General features: G+C 45.2%; 1 protein-coding gene across 1 annotated transcript; it reads left to right on the forward strand.

Annotated features, from left to right (window-relative positions):
• The first annotated feature begins 1922 nt into the window (after positions 1-1922).
• LOC139273701 (zinc finger protein 436-like) lies at positions 1923-16307 on the forward strand. Its single transcript, XM_070890725.1, has 4 exons — positions 1923-2005; positions 2779-2868; positions 8622-8798; positions 11590-16307. The coding sequence occupies exon 4, from the start codon at positions 12054-12056 to the stop codon at positions 12870-12872; it is 819 nt and encodes a 272-aa protein (XP_070746826.1). The 5' UTR covers positions 1923-2005; positions 2779-2868; positions 8622-8798; positions 11590-12053; the 3' UTR covers positions 12873-16307.
• The last annotated feature ends 464 nt before the right edge of the window (positions 16308-16771 follow it).

Genomic DNA, 16771 nt, shown 5'->3' on the forward strand with positions numbered 1-16771 from the left:
CTTGACTTCAGCATATGTCTTGTGCAAGTCAGTACATTAGAGTCAGGACTTAACAGCCTGCCCAGCGGAGCTGGTCGAGTGTGGTCATTGCTTCGATGCTGGGGATGTTGGCCTGGTTGAGGACGCTAACACTGATGCGTCTGTCCTCCCAGGGGATTTGCAGGATCTTGTGGAGACATTGGTGGCATTTCTCCAGCGATTTCCATCAAGATCAACGGTCCGGCACTGGACAATGTGGACCACTTTCCATACCTTGGGAGCCTATTATCAGCAAGGGCAGACATTGACAACAAGATTCAACACCGCCTGCAGTGCGCCAGTGCAGCCTTCAGCCACCTGAGGGAAAGAGTGTTCAAAGATCAGGCCCTCAAATCTGCCACCAAGCTCATGGTCTACAGGACTGTAGTGATACCCGCCCTCCTGTGTGGCTCAGAGACGTGGACCATATACAGTAGACACACATTATCACTCACACAATGTTCACATCTGCGCATTCACAACACAAACTGTCCCAGATTTACAGCTCCCAGCACAGGGTTTCCTCTCCGCTCAGCTTGTGCTGCCGATTCTCGGGGTTAGTTGTAGTTTCCCAGCTCAGTAAATGTTAAACACTCTGAGGCTTGCATTCCTTACAGTGTTTGGTTCCTGCCCCTGAATCTGGGGAACACTCACCACAGAGGCTGGCTAAACTCATATCTGCTTTAAGTTGTTATAGTGTTCGCATGCAGAAATATGTTTGATTTTTCTGAAAATATATATTATGTGCTCACTGCCCCACCAGCCTCTCTTTGTCTCTCTCTCCTCCTAAACTGAGAGACATTTAACAGTAACTGGTGCCCTATCCATCCCATCCTTATCACCCAGAGATTGCTATCTGAGAGATCGGCAGATATAGACACCCTAAATACGCGAACTGTGTCTCCATATTACGCTCAATACTTGTATCACGCATTCATGTACCGTATCAGCGAAAGATAGAGAGAGACAGGCACAGTATCAGTCTTACACTTTGTATTGGTATCCCCGTCTTACACTCAGTAACAGTGCCACACTGTCATGTATAGCACCAGGGAGAGAATAGAGACAGTATCAGGGTTGTACTTCCAATAGTGTTTCCACATCACGCTAAATAACAATATCCCGCCTTTCCAAACAGTACAAGAGAAAGGGGGATAGCAACACAGAGAGAGATGGGGAGAGGGGGGAGTGGGGAGAGCGGGGAGTGGGGCAGAGGACTGAGTGAGAGACAGGGGAGCCCGAGGCAGGGCGGTGAGACACAGAAACATGCACAGTATCAGTTCCAGACTGACCTGTGAGGTCCGGTTTTATCCTGAAAGATCCCATTGGAGAGACAGAAGATGCAGTCCCCTCTCTCACTAATATTGTACCACAGACAGACACATTATTAATCCCACACTGCGGGACAGTGTCAGAGAGTGAGAGAAACAAGGTCCCACATTTAACCCTCGCTCGCCTGTTGTACTCTCTGTAATCTTGCAGCTCAGGGCCGTTCGGTATTACTCTCAGTGACCGAGTGTTTCACTCTGATTAAATTAAACTGGGACTGTTTCTGTCAGATATTAACTCCTGCACAGTCCCAGCAAACACTCCTACTCCGCCGTCCCTCCGATGTTTCTGCAGGATTGCTTTGTGAGGACGGGCTCACGAAGAGAAAAAAACCCTGCACGGAATGATCCCAAATTGAGCATCTCAAAGGGGCAAGGCCCCCAGCTTTAAACATTCTCTGTCCTTGCCCCCCAGGCCCAGTTCCTTTGCTCAGACTCTGATAAAAGTAAATCGGGAAAAGTTCACGTTGATTTTTAAAGGCTGAATTATTGCAGAGAGCTGCGCATGCGCGGTTAAGCCCCGCCCCCGTGTCGATTTCCAGTGAGCAGAAGAGCACATGCGCCCTCCCCTCCCCCAGCCCTGCCTGTGAGCGCCATTCACTCAGTGAGCGGAAGAAGATGGTTTAAACAGCCGGGAATGAAGACACCGCGGCCCCGGGGTAAGGCAGCGAGCAGCAGCCTCCTTACAGCAGCACATCGCTTTGGGAGCGTGTCCGCAGATGGGCTCAGAGATCGGCACTGAGTCCGGGGGAAGTTCAGGGGGAGTCGGAGTCTGTGTGTAACAGGCGGAGTGGAGCAAGAACTGGTCTCAGTGCGTGGAGTGAATGGGGGAAGGGAGAGGCCATTCTTGGGCTGTGTGTGGACAGCGTGTGTCCCGGGTAAGAGAGACAGAATGGGAAGGATCTGCTGTTTACAGTCATTGCTGCTTTCTCCCTGTAAACCAGTAGTGAACGTTCCTGCTTTAGTTCCAGTCTCACCGTGTTTGTTGTCATTGGACAGTGAGCGGTGGAAGCAGAGCCGGACACTGAGGATTTATACAAGGAGCATCTATTGCAGGCACCGGGTGAGAAATGTGAAAGACACGTTTTAAACAGCGGCTCTTTGTTTCTGGTTGAACGGTTAGTGCCCTGGGAGAGGGGAGTAGCAATCTGAGCTGTGTAAAAGTCCGTGCCCCATCGGGTCGTCCCATTCCTGAAGCAGGGCAGGGGTTGGGTTGTGTCTGGATGTCAGTAAATTGCTGTAAATCTGCCCAACACACTTGGTGTGCAGAAGCTGAGTACTGCAGTGGAGTCAGACACTGACATTGTTTGTATCGCTGGCTTTTCTTTGTGAATGTTCATAACGAATATTAATTGAACAATTACATTCATTACTTTAGTATTTTCTCCTTCTCCTGTTCTTGAATGATCAGAGATACCATTTCTTCCTACAGGCAAGGAATTGAAGGTACAGGAACAAATGTGAAGTTTCTGCCACCTGAGACATAAGGAACAGTGCAACTGGCTCCTTGTACACACAGTAGGTACGGTATTACTCAGAGAGGACGAAACCAGGGAATTGGTGATGGGGTACATGGAGATGGCAGAAACTCTGACCAAATATTTTGAATCAGTCTTTACGGGAGAGGAGACTAAAAATATCCCACCAGTGGATAGTCAAGGGGTTATGGGGGGTGGGGGCTATATCACAATCACTAATGAGGTGGTAAATGTCCTGGACCTGATGGCTTGCATCCTAGGGTCTTGAGAGAAGTAGTGGCAGGGATAGTGTATTCATTGGTTGTAATTTACCAAAATTCCCTGGATTCTGGGGAGGTCCCAGCAGATTGGAAAACTGAAAATGTAACACCCTTTTTTGAAAAAGGAGGCAGACAAAAAGCAGGAAACTATAGACCAGTTAGCCTAATATCTGTGGTTGGGAAAATGTTGGAGTCTATTATTAAAGCAGTACCAGGACATTTGGAAAAGCATAATTCAGTCAGGCAGAGTCAGCATGGATTTATGAAGGGGAAGTCATGTTTGAAAAATTTGTTGGAGTTCTTTGAGGATGCAACGAAGAGGGTGGATAAAGGGAAACCAGTGGATGTGGTGTATTTGGACTTCCAGAAGGCACTTGACAAGATGCCACATAAAAGGTTACTGCACAAGATAAAAGTTCATGGGATTGAGGGAAATATATTAGCATGGATAGAGGACTGGCTAACTAACAGAAAAGTGAGAGTCGGGGTAAGTGGTCATTCTCTGGTTGGCAACCCGTAACTAGTGGGGTGCCGCAGGGATCAGTGCTGGGACCCCAACTTTTTACAATCTATATTAACGACTTGGAAGAAGGGACTGGATGTAACATAGCCAAGTTTGATGATGATACAAAGATGGGAGGAAAAGCAATGCATGAGGAGGACATAGACAGGCTATGTGAGTGGGCAAAAATTTGGCAGATGGAGTATAATGTTGGAAAATGTGAAGTTATGCACTTTAGCAAAAAAAAAATCAAACAGCAAGTTATTATTTAAATGGGGAACAATTGCAAAGTGCTGCAGTACAGCAGGATCTGGTGCATGAAACACAAGGTTAGTATGCAGGTACAGCAAGTGATCAGGAAGGCCAATGGGATCTTGGCCTTTATTGAAAAGGGGATGGAGTATAAATGCAGGGAAGTTTTGCTGCAGTTATACAGGGTAGTGGTGAGGCCATACCTGGAATACTGTGTACAATTTTGGTTTCCATATCTAAGAAAGAATATACTTGCTTTGGAGGCAGTTCAGAGAAGGTTCACTAGGTTGATTCCGGAGATGAGGGCGTTGACTTATGAGGATAGTTCAGTAGGTTTGCCTCTACTCATTGGAATTTAGGTGATCTTATCAAAACATATAAGATTATGAGGGGGCAGAGAAGATGGTTCCACTGATAGGGGAGACTAGAACTAGGGGGCATAATCTTAGAATAAGGGGCCACCCATTTAAAACTGAGATGAGGAGAAATTTCTTCTCTGAGGGTTATAAATCTATGGAATTTGCTGCCTCAGAGAGCTGTGGAAGCTGGGTCATTGAATACATTTAAGACAGAGATGGACAGTTACTTAACCGATAAGGAAATAAGGGGTTATAGGGCACGGGCAGGGAAGTGGACCTGAGTCCATGTTCGGATCAGCCATGATCGTATTAAATGGCGGAGCAGGCTCGAGGGGCCGTATGGCCTACTCCTGCTCCTATTTCTTATGTTCTTAATATCAATTCCACACTCATAGACAGCAGAAGTAGTCAGTCCCGCAATGATCCAAATTTCCAGATATACATTTTCAATCTAGCAATCAAACAGAGCAGGAGAGACAGAAGTTGTTAACATTTCACCATAACTCAGTACTGTTCACAGGTAGATACATCAATCCCAGTCAAAATACACACCCATTATCAGCCTGAAAGGCACAATGTTAATCTCACAATAGTGCAGCCATAGTGACAAATTAACTATCAGAGATAATAGACAAATAGTATCTGAAAGGTATAGAATAAATCCACATCATAAGGTTCAGACTGAAAGATATAGAATGTATCCCGCAATCACTAACAGTACCAGAGACTGAGAGATACAGAGTGAATCCCACACTCACTGTACCAGAGACTGAGAGATACAGAGTGAATCCCACACTCACTGTACCAGAGACTGATAGATACAGAGTGAATCCCACACTCACTGTACCAGAGACTGATAGATACAGAGTGAATCCCACACTCACTGTACCAGAGACTGATAGATACAGAGTGAATCCCACACTCACTGTACCAGAGACTGATAGATACAGAGTGAATCTCACACTCACTGTACCAGAGACTGATAGATATAGAGTGAATCCCACACTCACTGTACCAGAGACTGATAGATACAGAGTGAATCCCACACTCACTGTACCAGAGACTGAGAGATACAGAGTGAATCCCACACTCACTGTACCAGAGACTGAGAGATACAGAGTGAATCCCAGACTCACTCACTGTACCAGAGACTGAGAGATAGAGAGTGAATCCCAGACTCACTCACTGTACCAGAGACTGAGAAATACAGAATGAATCCCGCACTCACCGTACCAGAGACTGAGAGATACAGAATGAATCCCAGACTCACTCCCTGTACCAGAGAATGAGAGATACAGAATGAATTCCATACTCACTGTATCAGAGACTGAGAGCTACAGAATCAATACCACCGCCATAAACTGTACCAGAGACTGAGAGATACAGAGTGAATCCCACACTCACTCACTGTACCAGAGACTGAGAAATACAGAATGAATCCCACACTCACTGTACCAGATACTGAGAGATACAGAGTGACTCCCACACTCACTCACCATACCAGAGACTGAGAGATACAGAATGAATCCCAGACTCTCAAACTATACCAGAAGCTGACAGACATTGAACGAAGTCAACACTTGCATTAAGTGGCAAATACCGATTAAAGCACGATTAATCCCACACTCAACTATTTTCAATCTATATTAATGACTTGGATAAAGGGACCGAGTGCAATGTAGCCAAGTTTGCTGATGATGATATAAAGATGGGTGGGAAAGCAAGTTGTGAGGAGTACACATAAAATCTGCAAAGGGATATGGACAGGCTAAGTGAGTAGGCAAAAATTTGGCAGATGGAGTATAATGTGGGAAAATGTGAGGTTATCCATTTTGGCAGAAAAAATAGAAAAGCAAATTATAATTTAAATGGAGAAAAATTGCAAAGTGCTGCAGTACAGAAAGACCTAGGGATCCTTGTGCATGAAACACAAAAATTAGTATGCAGGTACAGCAAGTAATCAGGAAGGCAAATGGAATGTTGGCATTTATTGCAAGGGGAATATAGTATTCCCCTTGCATTAAATGTACACCAGAGAATTCCTGCTACATCTGTACAGGGTATTGGTGAGGCCACACCTGGAGTACTGTGTACAGTTTTGGTCTCCATATTGAAGCAAGGATATACTTGCAATGGAGGCAGTTCAGAGAAGGTTCACTAGGTTGATTCTGGAGCTGAGGGGGTTGACTTATGAAGATAGGTTGAGTAGGTTGGGCCTGTACTCATTGGAGTTCAGACGGATGAGAGGTGATCTTATTGAAACTTATAAGAGCTTGACAAGGTGGATGCAGTGAGGATAATTCTACTCACAATTTCAGAATAAGAGGCCACCCATTTAAAACTGAGATAAGGAGGGATTTCTTGTCTGAGGGTTGCAAATCTGTGGAATTCTTTGCCCCAGAGAGCTGTGGAAGCTGGGTCATTGAATATATTTAAGGCGGAGATAGACAGATTTTAGAGTGATAAGGGAATAAAGGGTTATGGGGAGCTGGCAGGGAAGTGGAGCTGAGTCCATGATCAGAAAAGCCTTGATCTTATTAAATGGCAGAGCAGGCTCAAGGGGCCAAATGGCCTACTCCTGCTCCTATTTTGTATCTTGTTCTTATGTTGTTAATGTGATAATTACCAGATAAACTGTTTTTGTTATGTTGATTGATGGATAAATATTGCCAGGACAACAGGGATACCTCCCTTGCTCTTCTTCAAAATAGTGCCATAGGATCTTTTACATCCACCAGAGATAACAGGCGGTGCCTTGGTTTAATGTCTCATCGGAAAGATAGCATCTCCCTCAGCACTGCACTGGAGTGTCAGCCTAGATTTTGTGCTCAAGTCCCTGGAGCGGGACTTGAACTCACAACCTTCTGACTCAGAGGTGAGAGTGCTACCCATTGAGCCATGGCTGAATCCTCTGCTAAGGGAAATAGGTCCTTGCTATCCACTCTATCCAGGCCCCTCATAATTTTATACACCTCAATGAGGTTCCACCTCTACATCCTGTGTTCCAAAGAAAACAACCCCAGCCTATCCAATCTTTCCTCATAGCTAAAATTCTCCAGTCCAGGCAACATCCTCGTAAATGTTTTTACCCTCTCTGGTGCAATCACATCTTTCCTGTAATGTGGTGACTTGAACTGCACGCAGTACTCTTGCTGTAGCCTAAATAGTATTTTATACAGTTCAAGCATAACCTCCCTGCTCTTACATTCTGTGCCTAGGCTAATAAAGGCAAGTATCGCAAATGCCTTCTTAACCAGCTTATCCACCTGTGCTGCTACCTTCAGGGATCTGTGGACATGCACTCCAAAGTCCCTCTGTTCCTCTACACTTCTCAATGTCCTACCATTTAATGTGAATTCCCTTGTCTTGTTAGCCCTCCCCAAATGCACTACCTCACACTTCTCCGGATTAAGTTCCATTTGTAACTGTTCTGCCCACCTGACCAGTCCATTGATATCTTCCTGCAGCCCATTACCCTTTGCTTTCTACCTCTGAGCCAATTTTGGATCCAACTTTGCCTTGGATCCCATGGGCTTTTATTTTGGTGACCAGTCTGGCATGTGGGACCTCATCAAAAGCCTTGTTAAAATACATATACACTCCATCAAATGCACTACCCCCATCGACCCTCCCAGTTACCTCTATGGCAGATCTATCCAGTTAGTTCCACTCCCCTGATCTTTCCCAATAGCTCTGCAAATATTGTCCCTTTAGTATTTATCCAATTCACTTTTGAAAGTTACTATTGAATCTGCGTCCACCACCCTTTCAGGCAGTGCATTCCAGATTGCAACAACTCGCTGCTTATAAAATGTTTCCTCATGTCGCCTCTGCTTCTTTTGCCAATCACCTTATTCTGTCTCCTCAGGTTACCAACCCTTCTGCCACTGGAAAAGTTTCTCCTTGTTAAAATTGTTCATGATTTTGAACACTTTAATGAAATCTCCTCTTAAACTTTTCTGCTCCGAGGAGAATAACTGCAGCTTCTCCAGTATTGCCACATAACTGAGGTCCCTCATCCTTGGTACCATTCTAGTAAATCTCTTCTGCACCCTCTCTAAAGTGTATACATCCTTCTGAAAGTGTGGTGCCCACAATTGAACACAATGTGCCAGCTGAGGCCTAACCAGTGTTTTATAAAGGTTTAGTATAACTAAACATCAAATGCTGATATTTCTGTGATGGAGTTTAGACGGGCGAGGTTTATCCAGTCAGTTGGATGTGAGCTGAAACATGTGTATTTGGAGCGATGAGACAGGGACACACTGTGTAACTGGGCACAGACACTCTGCACAGCCCACACATCACTTGTTTCCCACTTGGTGCAAAAGGAATATATTAATGGTAACAATTCATTTGACTTGACTTTAAATCGTTAAATTTATAAATGTAGTCATGCTTCTCTAATTTATTTATTAACTCAGATTCACGGCCTCGTTTTATTTCTTCCTCTGAGCCCCTCAACTTCATCTGGCGGCGTAATGTTGGCGAGGGGTGATTGATTTCCCTGGGAACCAACAGGAAGAGAGCTCAGAGGCCAGAGGGCTCAGGGAGCGGTGTGTTCTGCAACCAATCGTGGTGCTCGAGGGGCGGCCTGACAGGTGAGTCAGTGTGAACCCCTGTTAAACAATTTATCTTTTAATAGTTAAATTGAGATTTCTTTTGTGAACAAAACAGTTTAACATTTGTCAGTATTTTGTTTTCCTGGAGTTCCTATCATGAGTTTCAGACACTTCAGTGCCATGTGGACCAGGTGTTTAAAAGTCATTTATTTCCTTTTTAGTTCAGTTAACAGGGTAGATAGAGAAACGATTTCCTCTGGTGAAAGGGACAGAACCTTAAAATTAGAGCTAGGCCGATCAAGGGTGATGCCATGAAGCACTTCCTCACACAAATGTTTCTCCTGACTGAAGAGTCTCGAACTAGGGGGTCATAGTCTCAGGATAAGGAGTCGGTCATTTAAGATTGAGATGAGGAGGAATTTCTTCACTGTGAATCTTTGGAATTCTCTATCCCAGAGGGCTGTGGATGCTCAGTCTTTGAGTATTAACAGGGCTGAGATCAATAGACATTTTGACACTTTGATAAGGTCCCACATGGCAGACTAGTCATGAAAGTAAAAGCCCATGGGATTCAGGGAAAAGTGGCAAGTTGGATCCAAATTGGCTCAGAGGCAGGAAGCAAAGGGTAATGGTTGATGGGAGTTTTTGTGACTGGAAGGATGTTTCATGTGGGACTCCCAGGGCTCAGCACTAGATCCCTTCCTTTTTGTGGTATACATCAATGATCTAGACTTGAATATAGGGGATATGATTAAGAAGTTTGCAGATGATACTAAAATCGGCTGTGTGGCTGATAATGAAGAAGAAAGCTGCAGACTGCAGGAAGATATCAATCAACTGGTCAGGTGGGCAGAACAGTGGCAAATGGAATTTAATCCAGAGAAGTGTGAGGTAATACATTTGGGGAGGGCTAGCAAGGAAAGGGAATACGCATTAAATGGTAGGACACTGAGAAGTGTAGAGGAACAAAGAGACCTGGGAGTGCATGTCCACAGATCCCTGAAAGTAGCAGGCCAGGTAGATAAGGCAGTTAAGAAGGCATACGGAATGCTTGCCTTTATTAGCCGAGGCACAGAGTACAAGAACGGGGTTATGCTTGAACTGTATAAAACACTAGTTAGGCCACAGTTGGAGTACTGCGTGCAGTTCTGGTCACCACATTACAGGAAGGATGTGATTGCACTGGAGAGGGTACAGAGGAGATTTACGAGGATGTTGCTGGGAGTGGAGAATCTTAGCTATGAGGACAGATTGGATAGGCTGGATTTGTTTTCCTTGGAACAGAGGATGCTGAGGGGAGACCTCATTGAGATGTATAAAATTATGAGGGGACTCGATATAGTGCATAAAAAGGGCCTATTTCCCTTAGCAGTGGTCAACATCCAGGGGGCATAAATTTAACGTAATTGCTAGAAGGTTTAGAGGGGATTTGAGGGTAAATTTCTTCCCGCAGAGGGTTGTGGGGGTCTGGAACTCACTGCCTGAAAGAATGGTAGAGGCAGAAACCCTCACCACATTTAAAAAGTACTTGGATGTGCACTTGAAGTGCCGTAACCTGCAGACCTCGAGCTGGAAAGTGAGATTAGGCTGGATAGCCTCTTGTTGGCCAGCACAAACACGATGGGCCGAAATGGCCTCGTTCCATGCTCTAAGGTTCTATGATTTTAAAGGAATCAAGGGATCTGGGAATAGTGCGGGAAAGTAGAGTTGAGGTCGAAGGTCGGCCTTGATCTTATTGACTGGTAGAGTTGGCTCGAGGGGCCATATTGCCTACTCTTTCCCTTATTTCTTATGTTCTTAAAGGGTAGTGGAAATCCGGAACTCTGTTCCCCTAAAATTGAGGCTGGGGGCCAGTTGAAAATTCCAAAACTGAGATTGATGAATTCTTCTTAGGCAAGGGTATTAAGGGCGATGGAACCAAGGCAGGTAGACGGAGTTAAAATACTGATCAGTCACGATCGAATTGAATGGTGGAACATGCTCCAGGGGCTGAATGGCCTATTCCTGTTCCTATGTTCCTACTTACAGTGATGACTTTTGTAAACAGCTTTTTGGAAGGGGAGGATATGCAGACAGGATTAAACCTGGGTCCTTCCTGTTCCTAGGACTCAGTCACATTGGGCGGTGCCTTTACCCACTGAGTCATTGGGAGTAGGCTCCAGTTACCCTGCTGGAAAATGCACGTGTGAGGCCTCGGGTGAGGACAGTGGAATAGCCCGTCGACACTCACTGTCGAGGTTCACGCGTAGAGATTGGGCACATGGGTCACATATTTGAGAGAAACTGGTGAGTGTAAAACTGAACCCAGCCAGAGTCAGCGCCTTCAGGGGAGGAGAGGGAGGGGAATCAGTGAGTGTAGAACTGAGCCCAGCCACAGTCAGCACCTTCAGGGGAGGGGAACCAGTGAGTGTAGAACTGAACCCAGCCAGAGTCAGCACCTTCAGGGGAGGAGAGGGAGGGGAACCAGTGAGTGTAGAACTGAACCCAGCCAGAGTCAGCACCTTCAGGGGAGGAGAGGGAGGGGAACCAGTGAGTGTAGAACTGAACCCAGTCAGAGTCAGCACTTTCAAGGGAGGAGAGGGCGATGGAGGGGAACCAGTGAGTGTAGAACTGAACCCAGCCAGAGTCAGCATCTTCAGTGAGAAGGAAAAAATGTTGGAGGTGGTATAATGGGTTTGAATTTTAGCACAGGGAGTAGGGAGAGTGTGTGAGACGGTGATTTACAGCTGTGGAGAAACCAGAGAGGAATGTGTGTACCATAGAAACTAGAATTGTCCGATCTGAATTTCTATCCTGTCCTTAGTGATGATTTTGGAAACTCCTTTTACAGGGTATTAGAAGGGGAGGGTTTGCAGATGGGAAACTCGAACCAAGCATCACATCAAGATGTAACAGTCACTCGATTCACCACAACCTGAATATCATCATCCTTTGAATGTGGAAGGAGAAATGTTTGTCTGTTCTGTCTGTGGGAAAAGATTTCAAACATCAGTGTGACTGGAAAAGCACCGAGACGCACACAACCGAGTGAGAGTGTTCCAGTGCACTGACTGTAGAGCTTTAACTAGTTACACAGCCTGAAAAAATATCACACCATTCATAGCGGGAAGAAACCGTACACGTGTTCTGTGTGTGAAAGGCTTCAACTGATCATCCAACCTGGAGAGACACAAGGTCATCCGCACCACGGAGAAACTGTGGAAATGTAGGGATTGTGGGAAGGAATTCCATTACCCATCTCAACTGGAAATTCATCGACGCAGTCACACTGGGGAGAGGCCGTTCACCTGCTCCATGTGTGGGAAAGGATTTACTCACTCATCCAACCTCACTGTACACCAGCGGGTTCACACTGGGGAGAGGCCGTTCACCTGCTCCATGTGTGGGAAGGGATTCACTTGTTCATCTCACCTCACTGATCACCAGCGAGATCACGCCAGAGAGAGACCGTTCGTCTGCTCTGTGTGTAGGAAAGGATTCATGAAATCATCTCACCACCTGAGACACCAGCGCACTCACACTGTTGAGAGGCCATTCACCTGCTCCGTGTGTGGAAAGGGATTCACTAATTCACCCCACCTTCTGGCTCACCAGCGAGTTCACACTGTCGAGAGGCCGTTTACCTGCTCTGAGTGTGGGAAGGGATTCACTCAGTCATCCCACTTCACTGCACACCAACTTGTTCACACCAATAAGAGACCGTTTAAATGTTCTGTCTGTGAGAAGAGCTTTAAAAGCAGAAATGATCTGATGGTACACCAACGCATTCACACTGGGGAGAGGCCGTTCACCTGCTCCATGTGTGGGAAGGGATTTACTAGTTCATCCAACCTGCTGACCCACCAACGCACTCACACTGGGGAGAGGCCGTTCACCTGCTCTGTGTGTGGGAAGGGATTCTCTGTGGCAGCCAGCCTCACTGCACACCAAGTTGTTCACACCAATGAGAGACCGTTTAAATGTTCTGATTGTGAGAAGAGATTTAAAAGCAGAAATGATCTGATGAGACACAAACGCACTCACACTGGAGAGAGGCCATTCACCTGCTCCATGTGTGGGAAGGGATTCGCTCGATCGTCCCACCTGCTGAGACACCAGCGAGTTCACAAGTGACTGCAGGGGTTGGATTCTGCTCTTATTGCAGCTGTTAATCACATCCAGGACTGAACCATGTTCATTCTGATTGTTGGGCTTTGTTTTCCCTGTAACTGAGCTGGAGGTTAATTTTATGGATATCTGACAAATAAATCAGCTTTGGTTCAAGCACACATTGTGCTGATTCCTTGATGTCTCCAAGATAAGAGGAGACTAATCGATATCCTGTTACCGACTGTTCCATTTTTGGGCCTTATCTCCTTTGTTCAATAAAGACTTGTCCTTATGTAGCACCTCACATGACCTCAGGACTTCGTGCTTTACAGCCAATAGGATACAACAACATCAAAGTACATTTGAAGTGCGTTCACTGTTGCACTGTAGGAAGTGCAGCAGACAATTTGCACACAGCAAGCTGCCACGACCAGCGATGTGATACTGGCCAGATAATCTGTTTTAGTGATATTGGTTGAGGGATGATGGAGCCTCAATTGAGCGATTCATCTAAAAGATGGCAACACTGACAGTGCAGCAATCCCTCAGTACTGCATTGGAATGTCAGCCTAGATTTTGTGCTCAAGTATCTACAGGTGGACTTGAACCCACAACCTACTGACTCAGAGACGAGAGTGCTACCACTGAGCCACAACTGACACCCGATCATTACTCACGATTATTTCAGTTCTCATTCCTTCGGTTACTCTCATGGACAAACCCTAGGTTTCTATATCTTTCAGATTGTCACTCCTAGCCTTGGTATCCAGGGAAGGTATCGGTAACACATCCAGGTACCTGCCCTGGGAGTGTTTGATGGGACAGTGTGGAGGGATCTTTACTCTGTATCTAACCCGTGCTGTACCTGCCCTGGGAGTGTTTGATGGGACAGTATAGAGGGAACTTTACTCTGTATCTAACCCATGCTATACCTGCCCTGGGAGTATTTGATGGGACAGTGTTGAGGGAGCTTTACTCTGTATCTAACCCTTGCTGTACCTGCCCTGGGAGTGTTTGATGAGACAGTGTGAAGGGAGCTTTACTATGTATCTAACCCGTGCTGTACCTGCCCTGGGAGTGTTTGATGAGACAGTGTAAAGGGAGCTTTAATCTGTATCTACCCCATGCTCTACCTGACTGGAGAGTGCCTCAGGCAGACACTAGGTGCTCAGAATACCCCAATCTCCAATGCTGATATCCACCACCTCGATGAGAACATCATTTAACCCAAAGATAAGAGAAACCCATCAGTTCCTCCCCCGGACACAGATCCGGAGGAACAGTGAGTGTCCCGAACATTGTTGTACAGTGTGCTCGATAGTTCCTCCCTGGGTCTGAGCCTTTTGGTGATGATTTGAATTTGATGCCCTCGAGTTACTGACTCACCGACTGGTGGAAATAGTTTTTCCTCATTTACCTGATTACATCTTGAACACCTCCCTCAGATCACAAATTAAGTTATTTAGTTATCAGGGACTTGTTACCAATACCTTTCCTGGATACCAAGGCTAGGAGGGGCACTCTGGGAAGGTATGGGGAGCTGGGCTTTGTACATGAGAGCAACCTTTGTTCTAATGAAAAGATCCCAGTTTCTCCAATCTCTCCCGATAACTAAAGCCTCTCTTCCCTGGTAACATCTCAGTGAATCTCTCGGCATCCTCTCCATGGCCTCGTCATCCCTCTGGTATAAGATGTCCAAAAGCTAACACAATATTCCAACTGCAGCCTAACCAATGATTTGTTCAGGTTTACATATCCTCTGCCCATTTATACACTACACCCTTATGTATAAAACCTAGGATCATGTGCTTTTTTAACCACTTTATCAACATAAAATGGCTAAAATACATTGACTTAAATATGTATTATAGGAAAGAGAAGTTTAGTCTAAGTTAGAAACTCAAACAATCGATTCACTGCAGACAGGTCACCATGGCAACACTGATAAGACATTCCATTTACTGAACCCATTTGTTGGAATCTGTAATCAGATCAGGGGAAAGAACAGGTCTGTCTGTTAGTAACCACAATATAAGCTTAAGCCAGAGTGAGGAATAGAATAGGTTAGATTAGAATGTGTGATGTGTAGATCTATAATTGTGAAACTATAAGAAATAACAACTAACAGCAGGCAGAGTAGTTTAGGGTTAATGAGAAAATTACTGAAGAAAAGTAACTGCTGGGAACCAGGGAAATGTCCTTGCAAATCACAGATTAGAGAAGTTCCAGCTGTCCTTTCCCAGCTTCCTGCCAAAACCCAGCAGAGAAGACACAGAAGAGTCCGGTGCCAGAGATGGATCACTGCAGGGTATAAAAGTGAGGGGAGACTGATGTAAGGGAGCAGTCAGGACTGGAGACACCAGAGATCAAGCTCAGGGCGCCCGAGGTTCCATCCAGTGGGCTGACCTCGTGTCAGTTACTGTGGACATGCGGGACTTGCATGTTTACTCTGATTGATGGATCAATATAAGATATGGAAGAGGACAGAGAATCTGTTCATCTTATATTTCTTAATAAGGTATTAATGTTGCTGACAGTCTCAAACCTACTAATTAACTAAACATGGTATGAGCTACAATCAAACCAAACATCACGTCAAGATCTGACAGTCACTCCATTCAGCAGGACCTGAACATTATCGGTCTTTGAATGTGGAAGGAGAAATGTTTGCCTGTTCTGTCCATGGCAAAAAATTTCAAACATCAGTGTGACTGGAAAAGCACCGAGTGAGATTGTTCCAATGCACTGACTGTGGAAAGAGCTTTAACCAGTTACGCAGCCTGACAAAAATGAGGCTTCAACTGATCATCCAATCTGGAGACAAGGACTTCCGTACCACAGGGAAACCGTGGGAATGTGGAAAGGGATTTAATTACCCATCCCAGCTGGATATTCAGTGACGTATTCACACTGGGGAGAGGCCACTCACTTGGTCCATGTGCAGGAAGGGATTCACTCTGTTATCCAAGCTCCAGACGCACAAGCGAGTTCACATGGGGGAGAGACCGATCACATGCATTGAGTGTGGGAAGGGATGACTTCAATCATCCCATCTTCTGACACACCAACTTATTCACACTGTTGAGACTTCATTTCAATGTTCTGACTGTGAGAAGAGCTTTAAAAGCACAAAGGATCAGCTGACGCACCACGTACTCACACTGAAGAGACCATTCACCTGCAGAGTGTGGGAAAGGATTCACTCAGTCATGCTCTCTGTTCAGACACCAGCGAATTCACGCGGAGGAGACTGTTCACCTGCACTGAGTGTGGGAAGGGATTCACTCAAACATGCTCTCTGCTGAGACACCAGCGAGTTCACAACTAACTGCAGCGTTTTGGATTCTGCTGTTTTTGCTGCTGTTAACCACATCCTGGACTGAATCATGTTCACTATGGAAATCATGCTTTATTTCTGCTGATATTAATAACCCCTATAACTGGGCTTGAGTTTAATATTCTGGATAAATATTAAATAAATCAGCTTTTTTTCAAACACAGTGTGTTGAATATTTGATTTCTCCATGATAAGAGACTAATTGATGTTCTGTTACCCACTGTTCCATTTTTGGGCCTTTTCTTACTCTAGATTATTTCAGTTCTCATCTAGTTCTCATTCTACCACATCAAATCCCAAGCTTGTTGTGGGTGTGATGTAGTGTCTCACTTTACACTTCTCTGAAGTTCTGTTGACCCATCCTTTATAGACCTATCTTGCATAAGATTTTAAATCTGTTATTTTCTGTACCATTTAACCCTTTTTGGATCTGATTTTTTTTTTAAACTCCTCCACACATATTGCATGTGAGACCCTTTGAAATGTTCTGATCTTTGTAACTCTCATTGCTGATCTCGTTGATTGAATCTCTTGTTGCTAACATACCTTGCACTATTTCTTTAATCAAGATCATTGTTTCAAATAC

This window comes from Pristiophorus japonicus, chromosome 9 (assembly GCF_044704955.1).
Source record: "Pristiophorus japonicus isolate sPriJap1 chromosome 9, sPriJap1.hap1, whole genome shotgun sequence".
In the NCBI taxonomy this organism is placed as follows: Eukaryota; Metazoa; Chordata; class Chondrichthyes; family Pristiophoridae; genus Pristiophorus; species Pristiophorus japonicus.